General features: G+C 58.6%; 1 protein-coding gene across 3 annotated transcripts in view; it reads right to left on the bottom strand.

Moving 5' to 3' along the window:
• Window positions 1–6353: 6353 nt before the first annotated feature.
• TFEB (transcription factor EB) overlaps window positions 6354–16449 on the bottom strand; it is a 45218-nt gene continuing 35122 nt past the window's right edge. For all 3 annotated transcript variants that reach the window (XM_044776661.2, XM_014830948.3, XM_070514960.1), the window contains exons 2-9: window positions 13010–13244; window positions 12675–12929; window positions 11951–12028; window positions 10021–10141; window positions 9864–9920; window positions 9267–9342; window positions 8525–8672; window positions 6354–7526 (exon numbers count right to left, since the gene is read on the bottom strand). In XM_044776661.2, the coding sequence (XP_044632596.1) occupies window positions 7038–7526; window positions 8525–8672; window positions 9267–9342; window positions 9864–9920; window positions 10021–10141; window positions 11951–12028; window positions 12675–12929; window positions 13010–13222 (1437 nt within the window). In that variant the 5' untranslated portion in view covers window positions 13223–13244 and the 3' untranslated portion in view covers window positions 6354–7037. The remainder of the gene's footprint in view (window positions 7527–8524; window positions 8673–9266; window positions 9343–9863; window positions 9921–10020; window positions 10142–11950; window positions 12029–12674; window positions 12930–13009; window positions 13245–16449) is intronic.

The raw sequence follows: 16449 nt of genomic DNA, 5'->3' as shown, positions 1-16449 counted from the left end.
ACCCCCTACTATAATCATAGATTGACAAACATTTGGGGGTGTGCTCAAGATATACACACGACAAGAACCCATGGGCTCTTCGGAGCTTCCAGTTTCACTCGTATGTACACTTGGGGATCTACGCCAGGGCTGTGTGTGTTCATTGCGTGTGTACAGAGCTGTGTCTAAAGGCTGCATGTTGCATGTATGCAGAGCTTAGACCCCACGTGGTCAGAGTGTGTGCACATGTGTATGCCGTCTGTGTGTGCACCCAGTGTGTATTTCCGCAGGGGCTTGTGGGAGGGCACGTCACACTCCTTTGGGTGGCTGTCATTCTGCCTTAATAACAGTTAAATCCTGGGGAGGGAAGTGGGGCAGGACTTGCATCCCCTCCTTTGGAATTGAGATGCTGGAGCCAGGAGCGGCTACCTGACCTGTGCAGTGTGTGCAAGGAGGTGCACATTATGTGATCTGAGCATGCGCACGCATGCGTATGCCTGTGTGCATGCTAAGTACACCATGCACGTGTGTGTCAACAGTGCCCGGGTGGATGTTTGCACAGAGCACTGGTGTGTGTATTTGGGTGCACAGAGGATGTGTGTGCTCTGTGTGGGATGAATATACTTGCACGTGCGGACCCGTGTGTGTGTTTGTACATTGAGAGGTACGTGTGCAAGTATCCATAAGAGGAAACGCGATGGAGGCAAAGATGGCAAAGTCAGACAGACTGGATTTCAGGCCTGCCTCTGCCACTGCCCGGCTGTGTGATCTTGGAGCAGTTGCTTCATCTCCCAGGGCTCCGTTCCTGCGTCATCAAATGAGAGACTAATCCCCGTCTCAGAGGAGAGTCAGAGGGTTCAGGATAACAGACGTGAAATGCAGTAGGGCGTCAATGCGCGCGAACTATGTGAGGACACGTTTGTGTGCACGCGTAAGTGTGTCCCAGGGTGTGGAGTGTCTGAGGGGGAGCATAACGGGGGCCCACGCGTGTGTGTCTAAGTGCGTGTGCACACTAAGGGTGTGCCCAGGGGGTGGGGTGCACAATGGTGTAACTGTAACTTGTGCGACTGTGTGTGTGCTCTGTTGCACACTCAGGGTGCGTGCGAGGGGCTGTGTCCTGGGCCCCTGGTCCTAGGTGGGGCTGGCTGTCAAGCCATGGTGGGCGGGGTGCCCCACCGGTGGGGACTGAGCCCCTGCTCTCCCACCAGGCCTGCCAAAATACAGCGAGACAGGGTGTAATTACCGGCACTTACTGCGGCCATTACCCCCCTCGCCGCGGCGCGTGACACACGACCCGTCAGCTCAGCGTTCGCACCATTAAGGGGCCTCATTAGCATCCCGGCTCAGAAGCAAAATTACCCTCACTGCTCATTTCAAGATGTCATCAATTTTAATTTAGGGCCCAAAGATAGTACAATGGGAAGGCCCTCCCCGGCCCGCCGCACACGGAAAGGGAGGAGAGGAGAAGGGAGGGGTGGGGGGGGCAGCCCAGCCGAGGGGGGCATAAGGGAGAAGAAGGACAGAGGTGGGGAGGGGGCAGAGGGCTGAGTGAGGAGGGAGAAAAACGCTGATCTCCCTCTGCCCCAGGAAGGTGCCCAGGCTAGGGCCTCGGCTGCAGCTCCTTGGAAAAGAAAAGGAATTGAAGACGCAGCCGGGGGAAGGGCCCTGACCCACCACCCCCTCAAGGGCCATATGGAAGTATGATGTCTGGAGCCACATCTGGAGCCAGAGGCTGTGCCTAGCACTTCCCTTCAGTTGTTCCTTTAATTCCCACAATGACCTTGGGAGGTAGATATGGCAATCCCCCACCATAGAAGGGGAAACTGAGGCAAAGAGACCCCCCCCCCCCGCCGCCATCACACAGCAAGCCATGGCAGAGCTCACATCTAAACGCAGGCCTGTTTGACTTTGCTGCCCCTGCCCTCCTGGACCAGAACCTGTGGGCTCGTGGAACGGTCTTCCAGTCCGCATGCCTGGGCCCACCAGCTTCATCGCTGCGGTCCCACCAGCCCTCCCATGCACTGGCGCCCCCATTCATGGGGCCTTCACACACTCCGTGCCCCATGCTGGAATGCCCCTCTCTCTCCTCATGAGCCTGGTCCCTCAGGACTCAGCTTTGTATCACCTCTGCCTTTCCCTAACCCCCTCGCTAAATCACCCCTGCTGTTCTTCATGGCTGTCTCCCCGCCTCTACCTGCTCCGGGCGGTGGGGGGGCGGCTGGCTCCTAGAGAGCAGGGGCTGACCCTTATCCACCTAAGCATCCCCAGCACCCAGCACAGATTCGGCTCAGAGTGGGTGCTCAGGGTTTGCTGAGTGAGTGAATGACCACTACCTCCCAGCCAGTCTTCCTGCCCTCCGGCGGAGGTGAGGGCTGCTGTCTGGGCAGAAAGGGACAACAGAGGTCTCCCCAGCCCACCCTCCATTGTTCAGATGAGCAGCTGGGGCTCAAGATGAGTTGAACGGGGCCTCAAGAAGAGCTATTTCAGTCTGTCCGCGATGGCGCAACAGCGAGTAGGCCACAAATGTTTGCTGAATAAACGATTGATTGAACACACGAATGAATGAACAAGCACATGAAAATGCCTCTCACTGGGCACTGTCAGGTCCCTCTGGGGACAGAATTTTAGCTATTCCCTCACCAGGCCTTGCAGCAACTTCACTCCTGGGGCATTTGCATTTTATGAGCCAAGCCTAGGCACGTGCTACGCCTTTGAAGAGCCTCTCTCTGAAAGCCGGAGCTTCCCAGGCCAGTGGAAGTTTTCCAGAAGGCCTGGTCCAGGAGGTTGGGGGAGACTTCTCGTGATTTCCAGCTAGGTCTGCCACCCTGGTCCATCGTAACTCACAGGGGGCCTCAGGTCAAGTCCCTGAATCCTGCGGGCCTCCATTTCTACAAGTGGAAAGGAGGCCATGGCCCACACACAGGCTCTTCAGGCCATGGTGGGAGGCTCGGTGACCGCGCGGTGGGGGAGTGGCGGAGTGGGAGGCTCTGCCAATCATCACACCTGCCCTCGCCCAGACCAGGTCCTGCCGGCCTCCTTTGCTGCCCGACAGCCCCTCCAGCTCCCTGCCATTGCCAGGGTGGGAGGAGAGGGAAGGGCCCTGTCCTGAGCCCCCGAGACAGGGTCCTCGCTGCGGCAGGCGCCACTCCCCAGCCTCACAGAAGACAGATCGCTCCCTTAATCACTCTGGAAAAGAACCCCAAGCCGATATAATATTATAATTAATTAATTCACTAAAAAGGTATTAAATTTCTCTCCCCCCTGTGGATATTATCTGAATTCATTGACCTTTAGAAAAATCACCCTCTAATTGTAACCAGGTCCAAAAGCATTTGCAGCCCGTCCCTTTTACATTAATAATATCTTCCCGGACTCGGCTCTGGCTGCTTAAATATTGTATAAATTCCACTGCCCCCCTCGGAAAAGAGAGAGCAAAGAAAAAAGATGAGGCTGGGGGAGCCTGAGCTGGGGCTGGGGGTGGACCCAGAGAAATGGGGGTCCCAGGAGGTGAGGGACGGGGGTGAATTGAAGGGGCTCTTTCTAGCTGCTCCAGCTGACATGCCAGGTGGCTTGGAGGGGCCCAGGAGGGGAACGGGCTCTGAGATGGGGAACGGGCTCTGAGATGGGGAACGGGGCGTGAGTTGGGAGCAGGAGTGTTAAACTGCGGTTCATTTTCAGGAGGCTGGGAGGGCAGGTGGATAAGATCCAAAGTGTGTAGCAGACTCTCATCCAAGTCCACGGCTCCAAACAGTGAAGGCAGAACTCTGATTTAAAGGCACGGTGGGTGATGGAATCTTGTGAAAGTCCGAGGAGGACATTCTGAGGGCCTGCTTCTCCCCTCCCAGGCTTCGCTCCAGTGCCAGCCTTCCGGACCGCCCTGTTCTACAGACGGTGGGGCAGGCCTCAGAGGAGATGCGGTTGGACATCCAGAACTTCCTAACGCTGATGAGGTAGGTACTAAGGAACAAAGAGCCAGTGCCACCCCCGGCCTGGCCTCAGCAGGGCCCACAGTCCACTCTTGGTCTTCTGTCCAAACAAGCAGAAGGGGAAATGTGCCCCGGAAAGCAGGGGTGGGAAGCCATCTTCCTGTGTGTACACACCGGTGAATGTGTCTACCTTACTCTGTGGGCCTCGGATCCCAACTGCCTCAAGGTGCAAAGAGGCGAGAAGCTGGAAGCAGGTGGGGAGAGACAGACAGAGGGAGTGGAGCTGAGGATGGCAGATCCTCACTCCGAGCACTCTGGCTCCTGCTTTGGGGCCCCACGTGGCACCCACTGGAGCTACAGCTGCTTATCCTCCCCCCACCTAGCTTGGACCCCTATCCCAGAGCCCACTCCCTTTTCACACCTTTGCTTGTTCTCAAAGCCTTGGGGGCTTCCTCAGTGAAATGAGGGGGTTGGACAGGTCCATCTCTGCTTTCTCACCAGCCCAGCCTACCCACTCTACCTTTTTAAAAATAACTTTTCCCTCATGGACCTGATGTCTGGAAAGGTGTTGTCTAGCAAATAAAGAGCACAGATGAAGAATGCACTCCCTTCTTCTTTAATGAGATGCTCATAACCACCAGTCGGAAGCTGTCGGCCCCACCCCATTCCAGCCACAAGCTAACTAATGGGCATGCAGACCAGTCTCAGACACTCACACTTTCTGTAGCTTGTTGAAATGCTGGAGGTCGTACCTGTGCCTGCCTTAACCAACCTGGTAGGACAGCAGGGTCCCCAGGCAGAACTTGGAAGGCACAATTAAGCTGCGACTCCCCGACCCCGACCAGCTGCCGGCTCCCGGCCCTGTGGCACCCTCTGGTGGGTGGAACCCCACTGACACCCTCAGTCCCGCCCAATGGGCCATCCAAGCTGCTTCCCGAGCTGCAGGTGGTGGCCAGGCTGAAGGAACCCAGGGGGAAGGAGGCCAGCAGGCTGGTGGACGGGGGTGATGTGGTGGTCTTGAGGGGCTGCGTGAGGAAGCAAGTGGGCAGCTCTCCACTCCACTGAGTCCCCAGGATGAAAGAGAAGAACAAATGGGGTAGGAGAGAGTTCTCAATGGCCTGACTGACCCCCACCCCCTCCCGTGCCACCACAGCCCTAGGTTGGACCCATCAGGTATCTCCCAGCCAGAGACCAGGGCTTGCCCCAGGCAGGTCCCAGGCAGTGGGGTGGGGCCTGGAGCTGGAAGGAGGTGCCAGCTGGCTCAAACTGCCCAAGGTCATCACAGCTTCATCTGACCTTGAGATAATCCCGCAGCCTCCGCCAGCCCAGCCTCCATCAGCGCCCACGCGCCCGGCCCCCTTTCCTTCTCTCCCCTCATGCGTTAATTGCTCCAACGCTGATTTGATCTCCCATTCTGCACAGAGGAAATTGCCCTCTTAGCCATTTTCATCCTAGGATTTCTTTATTTTTTTAATTAGGCCCCTTGGCCTCTCAGGGCCCCAGGAGGGGGAAGCCATTTCGGTCTCTGGGAGTCGAGGGAGAACTACGTAAAGCCCCAAAAGACCCTCGCCCCCCAGGCAGCTGGGGCTCACGAAGCTTCCACTCACTGCCCCAAGCCCATATCCCCATCCTGGATGAGGTCATACAATCCCAGGATCTTGGAGCAGAGGCCCTCGGAACTACTGTGCAGTGGAGGAACGAAGCCCAGAGGAAAGTGGCCTCACCGCGGGACAGCCCGGAGGAGCGGGGAGTAGAACCCGCATCCCTGGCATCCTGCATCCTGTGCTCCTGCCTCCTCCCCAGCTAGTTCATGCAGGTCCCTCTCTCCCCGAATCCATGGAAGCGCGCAACCTCTCAGTCACAAGGGAGCCTGTCCTGCTGGAGACACTAAGTAAGAGAGCAGACTGCTGCCCTTGCCTCCACAGAGCATGCAGCTCCACCTTCTCCAGCATGGTCTCAGCCCCCCTAGGGAGAGGGAAGAATCTGGAGAGGTTGTTGCTAGAACTGGGGGCAGGGAACAGGAGAAATATGCACCCCACCCCCGGCCAGGGCTGACCTGGGCCAACGGTGTCCAAAAGCAGCAGCTAAGAACAGTAACTTGGTTTATGAGCAATCGGGTACCCCACGTCATCGGGCCCAGCGTCTCAAGCCACAGCTGGAGGTGTGAGACCGGCGTGGCTGCAGTGCCATCTTGTGGCCCTGAGGAGGGACAATGCCCCTGTCAGCACCCAAGCCCCCTAAGTCAGGCCACTTCTCCAGCTTCCCATGGCAGGGCTGGGGAGGCGGGGGAAACCAGGTGAAGGGCTTGTTTCCTCCTCTCTGTATCCCCCTACCCTGACCCCCATCGGGGGCATTCAAACTCTGATTCCAGAAAGGAGCCCGCTGGCTTGAATCCTCCCTTATTGTCTGTCAGCCCCAGACCCACTCCAAAGAGACAGGACAAGCGGGTACAAAGCACAGTGTTTACTAAAGGCACAAAGTGGGGATCCTGGAGGGGAGCTGCTCTTCCAGCAGGCACCCCACACTCTAACCTGAACCCAGTGCCCCCTCTTCCGGCCACCCCCTACCCTCACACCGCCTGGTGGAGAGCTGTTAGCACCAAAGGGGGGTGGGAGTGCCCCACCTGTATGAGGGGGGAGTGCGAGGCCGGAGGATGGGCTTGTTGCCATCTGAGTCCAGCAAGGCAGGCCTGGGCACCCCCGGGACCAGTCGCTGCCTCGGAGAAGGAGCTTTCTGAACCCCCTGCTCCAACATGTCCTCCTTCATCGGTGGGGGGTGGGGGGGTCAGGCTCAGAAGACAGAACCCTCCCAGGGCCTCTTCTCACCTCTAGCACACCCTGTCCCCTCCCTTCTCCGCCTGATTTCACCTCTGGGAGCTGGGTTGAAGGCCTGTTCCTGCCCAGCCCATCCAGAGGGCTGCCCCTGGGGAGTACTGAGCCGGGTGGGGGGCTTCTCCTGACCCCACGGGCTGCCAAGCAGGCACTAAGTCCAAACAGGGGGCCGGCGGGGAGGAGTGAGGCAGGGCAGGTGGCTACTTCACACACAAGTGCAGCCTGAAGGGTGGGAGGGAGGTGGCCCTGCCCTCCCAGCCCCCAGGCCTGCCCCTGTTCCCCGACGTGGAGATAGCCAGGGTCACAGCACATCGCCCTCCTCCATGCTGAAGCTGCTCCGGCGGCTGCTGGCCTTGGAGGCCTCAGGGGACATGGTGGAGAACAGGGGGTCAGAGGCCAGTGGAAGCAGTGAGTCATCCAGGAGCATGAGGTCCAGATCCTTCTTGGACAGGTTGGGGAACAGGGAGCCATGCTCTGGCCCCAGAGGTTCGGGGTAGCCTGGGGGCCCTTCATCGCCCCCGTCCCCAAAGCTCAGGCTGTGGCTGAAGTCCAGGTGGTGGAATGAGGACGGTGGCTGGGGTGGCTGGGCTGGTGGGGGCAGCGGGGCCTGGGGGGGCAGAGCCGGCAGTGGCTCAGGGTCGGGGACCTCGGCCCCCAACAGCAGGGCCTCCCCTGGGCCCTCCTCGCTGGGCAGCTCCTGCTTCACCACCTGCTGGGCCAGCTCGGCCATGTTCATGCCCGATGGAGAGGTGGTGGGGAGGCCATGCACTCGAGCCTGCATCTCCAGCTCCTGTGGGTAGGGCAGACAGAGGGCTGGGGGCACACACCCATGTGCACCAGCTGCCCCCCTGGACCCCCACTTGAGCCTGGGCCCCTCCCGTGTGGCACCCAAGACCAAAAACTGTCTTAGCTGGAAGGAAGCATAGGGTAGCTCTCGAGTCTAGACCAGTGTTTTTTCAAACTACAAGTCGCAACTCATTAGTGGGTTGTAAAACCACTGCGGTGAGTCTTGACCAGCTCTCTCTCTCTTTTTTTTAATTGAAATAGACTTGCCTAGACTAGACTAGGATAGAAATTATCAGAATGCATTGCATCTATTAAGGATGAGGGTTCTTTCATGAAACTTTGATTTTTCACTTTGAGTATGGCCATGTGTGCTGGATTGTAATGTAAATTGTATTATCTCCTATGAGAAATAGAAAAGTTGAAAAGCTTCAGTCCAATCGCCCTTGGTGTAGATGATCAGGCTTGGGCCCAAAGAGGACAGAGGCCATCCACACAGAGCCAGGACGAGAACCCGCGCTCCAGGTAATTGACTCCCCCAAGCCTTCACTCTTTAGTTGGCCCCCGTGATGATTCTTAGCACCATCCACCAAACAGTCCCAGCTCTCTGCCTCCCACACATGGGGGTCAGCACTTTCCTGCCCCACTTGAGGTTAGGTGTAGATATGTACTTGCATTGATGAAGGAAATGTGTGCAGAAGCGACACAGGTCACTTAAGAGTGATACATGGCTTTAGGAGCCAGATCTAGATGTGCCTGTCTATCAGCCTGGGTCCCAGAGTGAGCATCTCACAGGACAGTACCTACAGCTGATATCTGTTGCCTAAAGGGGCCAGGGACTGTTTGTTACCAAACTATGACATCCTGACTGACACAGCCTCCTTCCTCATGGGCGTCATTCCCATGTCCCCAACTTCAGAGTGTAAGCATTGCCCCTGGGGTCAGGAGCCAGGCCAGGGGTCAGGGGTTAGAGCTACCCAAGAAGTCCAATTGCAGGGGCCAGACCTGGATGCGGAGCCAGAGCTGCTTGTTGGTCATCTCCAGGCGCCGAGAGTGGTTCTCAAGCTCCCGGGACTTCTGCAGGTCCTTCTGCATCCGCCGGATGTAATCAACAGAGGCCTTGAGGATGGTGCCCTTGTTCCAGCGCACGTCCCTGCAGGCAGCGCAGAATCAGAGGTGCACGCTCAGAGGAGCGGCCAGGTATTTGCCTTGAGCTCAGTGGGTGGAGGTCACACCCTGCTCTAGTTTCAGAAGCCTGTGTTGTCCATCCCAGCTTTGCCCACAAACCGCAGCCCTGGCCATCCCCTATTTATGGAGGAGGCTGATCTCCATCTGCAGAGACCAGGCCCTCCCAGGTGACCTCATTGCCACAGCCCACCTCACTAATACCAGGGAACCAAGCAATTCGGAGCAGCCTCCTTCCCCAGGCCTTCCATGCCTGCCGCCAAACCCACGCCTGCCCTTGCCTCTCACTGCTTCTACCCTCGGACCACCTCTACACCAGTCCAAGGACTCACGTGACTCCTCCTCCAGGAAGCCCCCCAGCCCCAGCCCCACTTCCAGGACATCTGCTCCTCTGTCTTGAGCTTTCCTGATTTGGCAATAGGCAATAACTCCTAGAAGGCTGCAATCAAGGGATTCTCTTCCTGTCCCTCCCCACTGGCCCGAGCTCAGGGGCTGGGTACAGATAATACCTGTCAGCTGCTACCCGCCCAGCCCCTGCCCTTCCCCCTAGAAACCCGCTCACAGGTCGTTGGCCTTGGGGATCAGCATTCCTAACTCCTTGATGCGGTCGTTGATGTTGAACCTCCGCCTCCTTTCAACTGCAGTGAACAGATTGCGGAGGGTGCATTTAGAGGGATGGGGGCCCCACCTGGGGAGAAGGCCCCAGCCCAAGGAAGGCGCCCCAGCCCTTCTGGGAAGTAATGGGTGACCAACGTGACCAACAAGTTGGGATTTCTACAGGGGTGAGGGGGCCAGGGCGCAGGCCAGACGCAGTTCAGGGGCCCTGGTCAGGCTGTTAGCACAGCACAGCTGCCTGGGGCAGGACTCCTCCCGCTGCCCAGAGTTCCTCCCCAGGGGCTCCCAGGTTCCACGCCCTAAGAAAACAATCTGATAAACTCATTCCCTCTGAGGCCTGGGGATTTCATGACTATCTCTTCCCTGGAGCCCCCTCTCCCACCCCCTCCTAAAGAGGGCTGGTGGAAAGACAGCAGGGCTGAGCCACAGGAGTGGGAGGATCTAAGTAAGGCTGGGTAGCAAGCCTTCCTAGAACCTGTGCAGGGCAGGGTCCAGGAGAGAGGGAGGCAGGGCGAGGCAGGGCGAGGGGGCTGGTGGGACTCACTCAGGTTGTGATTGTCTTTCTTCTGCCGCTCCTTGGCCAGGGCCCTGCTCTCAGCATCTGGAGGCCAGGGAAGAAGGAGAGAGGAGCTGGGAGGGAGGCAGAGGAGGCAGAGGAGGAGGAGGGAAGCCGGGGCCGCAGGGAGGCAGGGAGATGGTACCTGTAAGCTCTCGCTTCTGGGTCAGGTCCGCGGGGCAGGAGCTGCTGGTGACGCCCACCAGGGAGGCTGTGACCTGGGGGTCACCACTGTATACGTTCAGGTGGCTGCTGGACAGGGGCAGCTGTGGGGTGAGGTGGGGAGAGGAATGCAGTGAGCAGCCTTCTCTCTGTGAGGGGCCCTCCCCAGGGCCCATCGTCCCAGGAACAGCTGTTCCCAGAGATCCCCGGCGGGGAAGCTGTACTGGTGCCTCCTGGGCGGCAGTGTCAGCATTAAGGGGTCTGCAGCCAGCACCAGGGATGTCAAATTCACCCTGGGCCTCTTCCCCCAGCAATTCCACCTGAAAGCCTGCAGAGTCCAGAGTTGAATAAGGTGCAGCCCCTGCCCTCAGGGAACAACCAGCCTAGAGGGGCTGGAAGCACCGAGAGGGCGATCAGACCAGTGATAGTGCGCTGGGAGGATTACACCCTAGGCCTGGGAGCCCAGGGGAGGGGCACCTAATCTATTTTAGAGTTTCTGGAAGGTTTCCAGAGGGCGTGGAACTTGAATTAATTCCTGGCAAAGATGCGAGGAAGGGCACAGGCAGGGCAGATGGCCGAGCAAGAAGGCGGCTGCGCAGAGCGTGGCAGGCACAAGCAGCTCAAGCTGCAGAAGCGCAGGGTGAAGCGGGCAGGGCAGGAGGAGCGCTGGCTCCTGCAGTGCCCGGTTCAACTTGCAAAGACCCTGGGATTTTGCGATGAGCAGCCAGTGGGGGTTTAACCAAGGACAGATTTGAACTCTGGAAAGATCTCCCCAGCTCCTGCCACAGAAACACACAGAGGCAGTCACAGGCCCAGACCCCTACATGGTTCACAGGCATCTTACAGGGTACACGGAAGCCACAAAAAGGACCAAACACTCGTGCCCGCCCGCGCCCTCTCTCCCTTCCCAGCCCTCGCCATTGACAGGTTTCAGGCTCAACTGGCCCTTGCCAGCTCCTGGGGGCCACTGAGCAATGTCACCAGGGCAGTGGGGATTGAGGATTGATTCCTTGCCTTCCCACCACAAGAACTGGGAACTTCCCATTGGTGGCATGGGTGGGGGCCGAGCTTAGGATAACAGGCTCAGGCCCAAGGGGCAGAAGTGAGCAGCTGAGGTTCTAGACCTCCAAAAAAGGGGAGGGGGCACCCACAATTCCACCTGCTCAATGTAAATACCTGTCACCCTTGCACAATGCTTGCTTGCCCACAATTTCTCGCCTTATCTAATCTTCCCATAATCCTGTGGGTAGAAGGCAAATCCCCATTTTTGCAGCTGAGAAAACTGGGGCTTAGAATGGTTGAGGGACTTCCCAGGGTCATAACCAAAGCCAGAAGCCCGGCCTCTTGATTCCAAGCCTGGCTCCTTCCCACCAGCCACCTCATCTCTGCCCAGTAGGCCCAGAGAGCATTCACGCTTCCAGGAAGCTGCCAGAGGGAGGAGACTAAGCCAGCCCCATATCACTCGCCCCAGGGAGTGAGGGACACAGGCCTGTGCCCACTGGGCCCTGGGCTGGGTAGAGGAGGAGAGCCCCAGATCCCAAAGGAACTCATCAGCTCCAGGCCTTCCTGTGGCCATGCTGCTCCCTGCCAGGAATGCTCTTCCGCCTGCCCTGCGCTGAGGCCCAGCAGCAGAGCCTCCTACCCCAGCCCCATCCAGGAAGCCTTCCCCGACTGCCCAGCCACCTGTGCCCCTGAAGCCCTATCATGCGCGCAGGCTGAGGAACATCTCTCCGGATCCATGATTCTGCTTGGCCCTGGGCCCTCGCCACATGATTTGATGGAGGCGACTTTCATTTCTGCAGTGAGATGCCAGCTCTGCCCAGGTGAGGACCCGTCTCTCTCCAGGCTCAGAGCCACTGTAGGACCTCTGTCCCCTCCCTCTGACCCACCCACCCCACCCTGGCCAGCAGTACCGTGTTGGGCATCTGAGTTTCAGGATTGATGAAGCCCAGGACATTGTCCAGACACATAATGTTGTCGATGACATCAAACTGAAAGAGAGAAAAGTGGTCTGGGGAGGGCCCACCGGGAAAAGGACAAGGGGAAGAGGCACAGGGACAGGCACTGACCTGAAGGGATCTTAGAGCCCACCTCACCCGACCTGCTCATCGGGGGAGAAGGAAATAGACCCAGAGAGAGGATGGGCTGTCTAGGTCCCACAGGCCCGAAGCCCCAGGCCGGAGCTCTTCCCAAGGAGCCAAGGTGCCCAGGGAGGTGGCTTTATGTGCCTTCTGTGTGGACACAGCTTTGCAGTGTGTGGGGCTTTCCTGTATGAGTCTCCTGTTTCTCTCTAGCAGAGCTATCGAAAGTAGGGATGATGTTTCTCCTGTGAGACCAGGGCTCCCTGAGGACAGGGCAGTGTCTCCTCCCTCAGACTGGGACTCCCTGAGAGCGGGGCCGTGTCTCCCATTAGACTGGGACCCCCTGAGGGCAGGACTGTGTCTCCCCTCAGACTGGGCTCCCTGAGGACAAAGCCGTGTCCCCCCTCAGACTGGGCTCCCTGAGGGCAGGGCTGTGTCTCCTGTCAGACTATGATCCCAAGGGCAGCACCTCGCCTCCGCCATCAGACTGGCTGTCCCAGCAGCATACAACTGGCCCTGGCTCTGCTGGTGGCAGCCCCTGGCCAGCGGCACTCACCTCCCTCTCGGGGTTGGAGCCAATGTGCAGCATGGCCATAGGGCTGTTGGGGGCGCTGTTGCCAGCGGAGGAGGACAGCACGTGGCCTGGCCGCACCCCTGGGGAGGCGGCGGGCAGGGGCTTCGGGGAGCCCTGGGCCGGGCTGATGTGCGCAGCGAACTTGTTCCCGTAGGTCTCGGACAGGTACTCCCGCACCTTCTGGTCCCGGGACTGCTGCAGGTGGTAGGAGGTGGGGTTCTCCAGGTAGGACTGCACCTGGGTGGGGGAGAAGACAAGGGCTCTAGGGGGTCCTGGGAGCAGGGCGGGGCAGGGGGACAGGCTGGAGCAGGCCCTACCTTCAGCACCTCCCCGGGCACCGGTGGCGGAGACTGGAAGTGGACAGGCGTGTTGATGGCCGGGGTAGGTGGTCCCCCCAGCTGCTGCTGCTGCTGTTGCTGCTGCTGCTGCATGTAATGCATGACGGCCTGCTGCTGCATGCGCTCCCGCTGCTCCTCCTGCTGCGCCTGCTCCCGCATGAGCTGCATGCGCAGCCCGATGCGCGACGCCATGGCGGCTGCCGGAGCTGGCTCCCTGTGGACGGGGGACAGATCTGTGAGGCATGTGTCCTCTTCAAAGCACTGGGTCTTGGGGAGGGGCCAGGACGAGGGGCATCACGCCCAGCATGGAGCAGAAAACACTGAGGCCCAGAGAGGGGAAGGGAATTGCCCAAGGTCATCAAGCAAGTGGGTGAGAGAGCTGAGACTTGAATCCAAGTTTCCTGTTCCTGGGCCAGAAACGGAGACTCCCTCTCCTCCATCCATTGCAGTTGGTCGGCCCCAAAGGCTTGGAGTCACCCTGGGCTCCTCTCTTCCTCTCGCACCACGTGGTGATCCTGTCAGATCTGACCTCAGGTGCATCCTCCTGTGCCATCACCTTGCTGCCACCAGCGTGGGCCCAGCCTCTACCAGGCCTCCTCTGGATTGCTGAAGGAGCTCCTGATGCCTTGCCTCACAACATTCTCCTCGTAACTCAGTAATTAGAGGGATCCTGTCCAAACCTAAGTCTGATCCTGTCCATCCCTCTGCTCAGAACTCTCCATGGCTTCCCCTTCACTCAGAGTAAAAGTCGGAGTCCTTTCCATATAAGGCCCTCTCTAATCTGTCCCCTCTGACTCCGTCTCCTCCTGCTCTCTCCCTTGTTCCACCCACACCCGAATCCTCAAACACACCAGGCACACTCCTACCTCAGGGCCTTTGCATCTGCTTTTCCCTCTGCCTGGGATACCCTACCCCAGATAGCACCATAGCTCATTCCTTCACTTTCTCCAAGGCTCAAGTGTCCCCTTCTTCCAGAGACCTTCTACGACTCCCAATTTAAAATTGCAAAATGGCCCCCCACTCCATACGCCCCTTCCCTCTTTTATGCTTCTGCATGTCACTTATCACCATCTTACATATCATGCATTTTTGCCTAGTTATTTCACTCATTGTCTATCTCTTCCTCACTAGGAATGCAAACTCCCCTAAGGGTAGGCATTTCGTCTGCCTTGTCCACGCTGTGTCTTCAGCCTCTAGCCCAGGGCCTGGGACACGGCTGATGCTCTATGAATGTACGCAGGGAATGTTTACCATTTAGGAACCGGCCCTGGTGAGACAGCAGCAAGCCACTGTATGCCTGAGCCTGTGGAGTCTACAGTCCACTGAATGAGAATGGCAAGTCCCCAGGCCATTATAACCTGCTCAGGGAGGGCCACTTCAGGGCACCCGGGCCTGCCAGGGCCCAGGGAAGGCCACCCTCAACCCAGCAAGTCAGCCCTAATCTCTGATAGGTCTCTGTGGGACAGGGGGACTAAGGCCCCCAGGCCTAGTCTGGAAGGAGGGAGGACAGGACAGGATGAGTCCTGGAGCTGGGCCCACTCTGTCCCTAGCTTGCTGAGTGACCCTGAGCACATCCCTTCCCCTCTCTGAGCCTCCATCTCCCCAGGCACAAAATGAAATTGTTGGAGCGGGTGACTTCTAAGGCCCCTCCTAGCTAGGATGCGCCGGCTCTCTGAGCGGTGAAGGGCAGCCGGGGGTGCCAGGACTCCATAAAGGTCCTGGCAGGGGCTGGAGGTCCCATCTCGGGGACATTGCAAGAGGCAGTATGACTTCCGGTTGAGCAAGCACTATCAATCGGGGCAGACACGGGCTTGAATCCCAGCTCTGCCACTTCTTTGCCGTGTGACCTTAGGCAAGTCACTTAACCTCTCAGAGCCTCCGTTTCCTCATCTATAAACAGTTTCTACTTCAGAAGATCGGTGAGAGCGTTAAATGAAAATAACGTGTCTTGCACAGTCCGTGGTACTTGGTAGACTGAGAGGGTGAGTAAGGATAAGCACAAGACTGGCAGGGTCAGCCGCGGTGTAGACCAGAGGCCAGAGCTGCACCCAGGTCCTAAGAATGAGACCCAGACCTCTGAGGAAAGCAGCACAGGTTGACATGTACTGCCTGATGCCAGACATCGGCCTAAGTCAGCATTAGCGGAAGGTACCGGCAGATACTCAGTGAAAATCAGTGGATCATGGAAATAATAACAATTTGCATCTATTCGAGCGTTTACTGTGTACTGGGCACTGTTCCAAGCACTTTAACCTAGAACAGCCCCACTCGGCAGTTTTGGTTATTATCCTCCTATTACAGATAAGGAGAAACAGAGGCACCAGGAGGTTAAAAGGTGGGGACAGAGCTGGGACCCAATCCCAGGCAGCCTGGCTCCCCAGCCCATGCTGGGGGGTTCTGGAGACCACCGTCTCTGTGCAGAGCTGGGAAGGAGCTTGTCTCAGGTGGCGTGTCTGGTGGATGCAGGGCCAGGAGTGGAGCCCAAGCCACCACCGCTCCCTCTAGCACCACAGCTGCTTCCCTACCAAGTGGGACAGCACCATCCGCCCGGAGGTTTGAGAACTGGGTGACCCTTCCCTCCCCATCTGTCCTCCCTTCTCTGACCCCCAGGCCAGGAATTAGCGGAGAGGCCGCCTCAGCCCCAGGGGTCTCTCAACCCAGCTCACAACAGGACAGTCCCGAGGAGAAAGGAGCAGACGCCCCCTTCTCCACCCTTCTCCGCCCTGTATCAGGGACACAGCTGCACCTCCGCCCCTCTCCCTGCTCTGACAGAAGGTAGCCTGTCTCTGCCCACCCACTGCAGCCCTACAGACCTCAGGGCTCCAACCCCAGCCCAGCCCAGCCCAGTCCCCTCGCAGCTGCATCCCAAACGCACTCACACACACGGCGCTGGGGAGCCTGCCCCCTCGGGAACAATCTCACTTCAAATTGGCCCCTGGAGGGAGGGGGTGGTCATCGGGCCTGGCAGTGCCAGGCAGCCCGGGGAGGGCTTGAGAAGAAGGAGCCCCTTGTTCTCCAACAGAGGGCTGGGGCCCGTCCTGGGCTAGACTGGAGCTGGCCCTGCGCAAGGAGAGCCTGGGCTGGGCCCTCTTCAGCCTCAATGGCTGCACCAGCCTCAGTTTGCTCCTTTGTGAAATGGACACAGGTGTCCCCGCCCACCACCTGTCTGGGTGAGCCTCCCGGGAGAGGATATTGGAGAATTGTGAACAGCAAGGTGTCTGTGCATCAGAGTGTCAGTAGCCTTGGTGACTGAGCAGAGTGAGGCTTTCCTGCCCCCACCCCCGTTGTCAAAGCTGTCACCCCCCTCACAGGGCCGCTTCTTCCCACTGCGTCCCAGCCTCCTCCCCTGGCCCCCAGCCTGGGTTGCTCTGAGCTGGCCTGGGCGGGATGGGTGTGGGCTTAAGGGAGGGACATGAGGG

The sequence above is a fragment of the Equus asinus genome, chromosome 8, assembly GCF_041296235.1.
Source record: "Equus asinus isolate D_3611 breed Donkey chromosome 8, EquAss-T2T_v2, whole genome shotgun sequence".
NCBI lineage: Eukaryota > Metazoa > Chordata > Mammalia > Perissodactyla > Equidae > Equus > Equus asinus.
The sequence above is the reverse complement of the archived record's forward strand: the minus strand, read 5'-3'. Positions and strand labels throughout refer to the sequence as shown.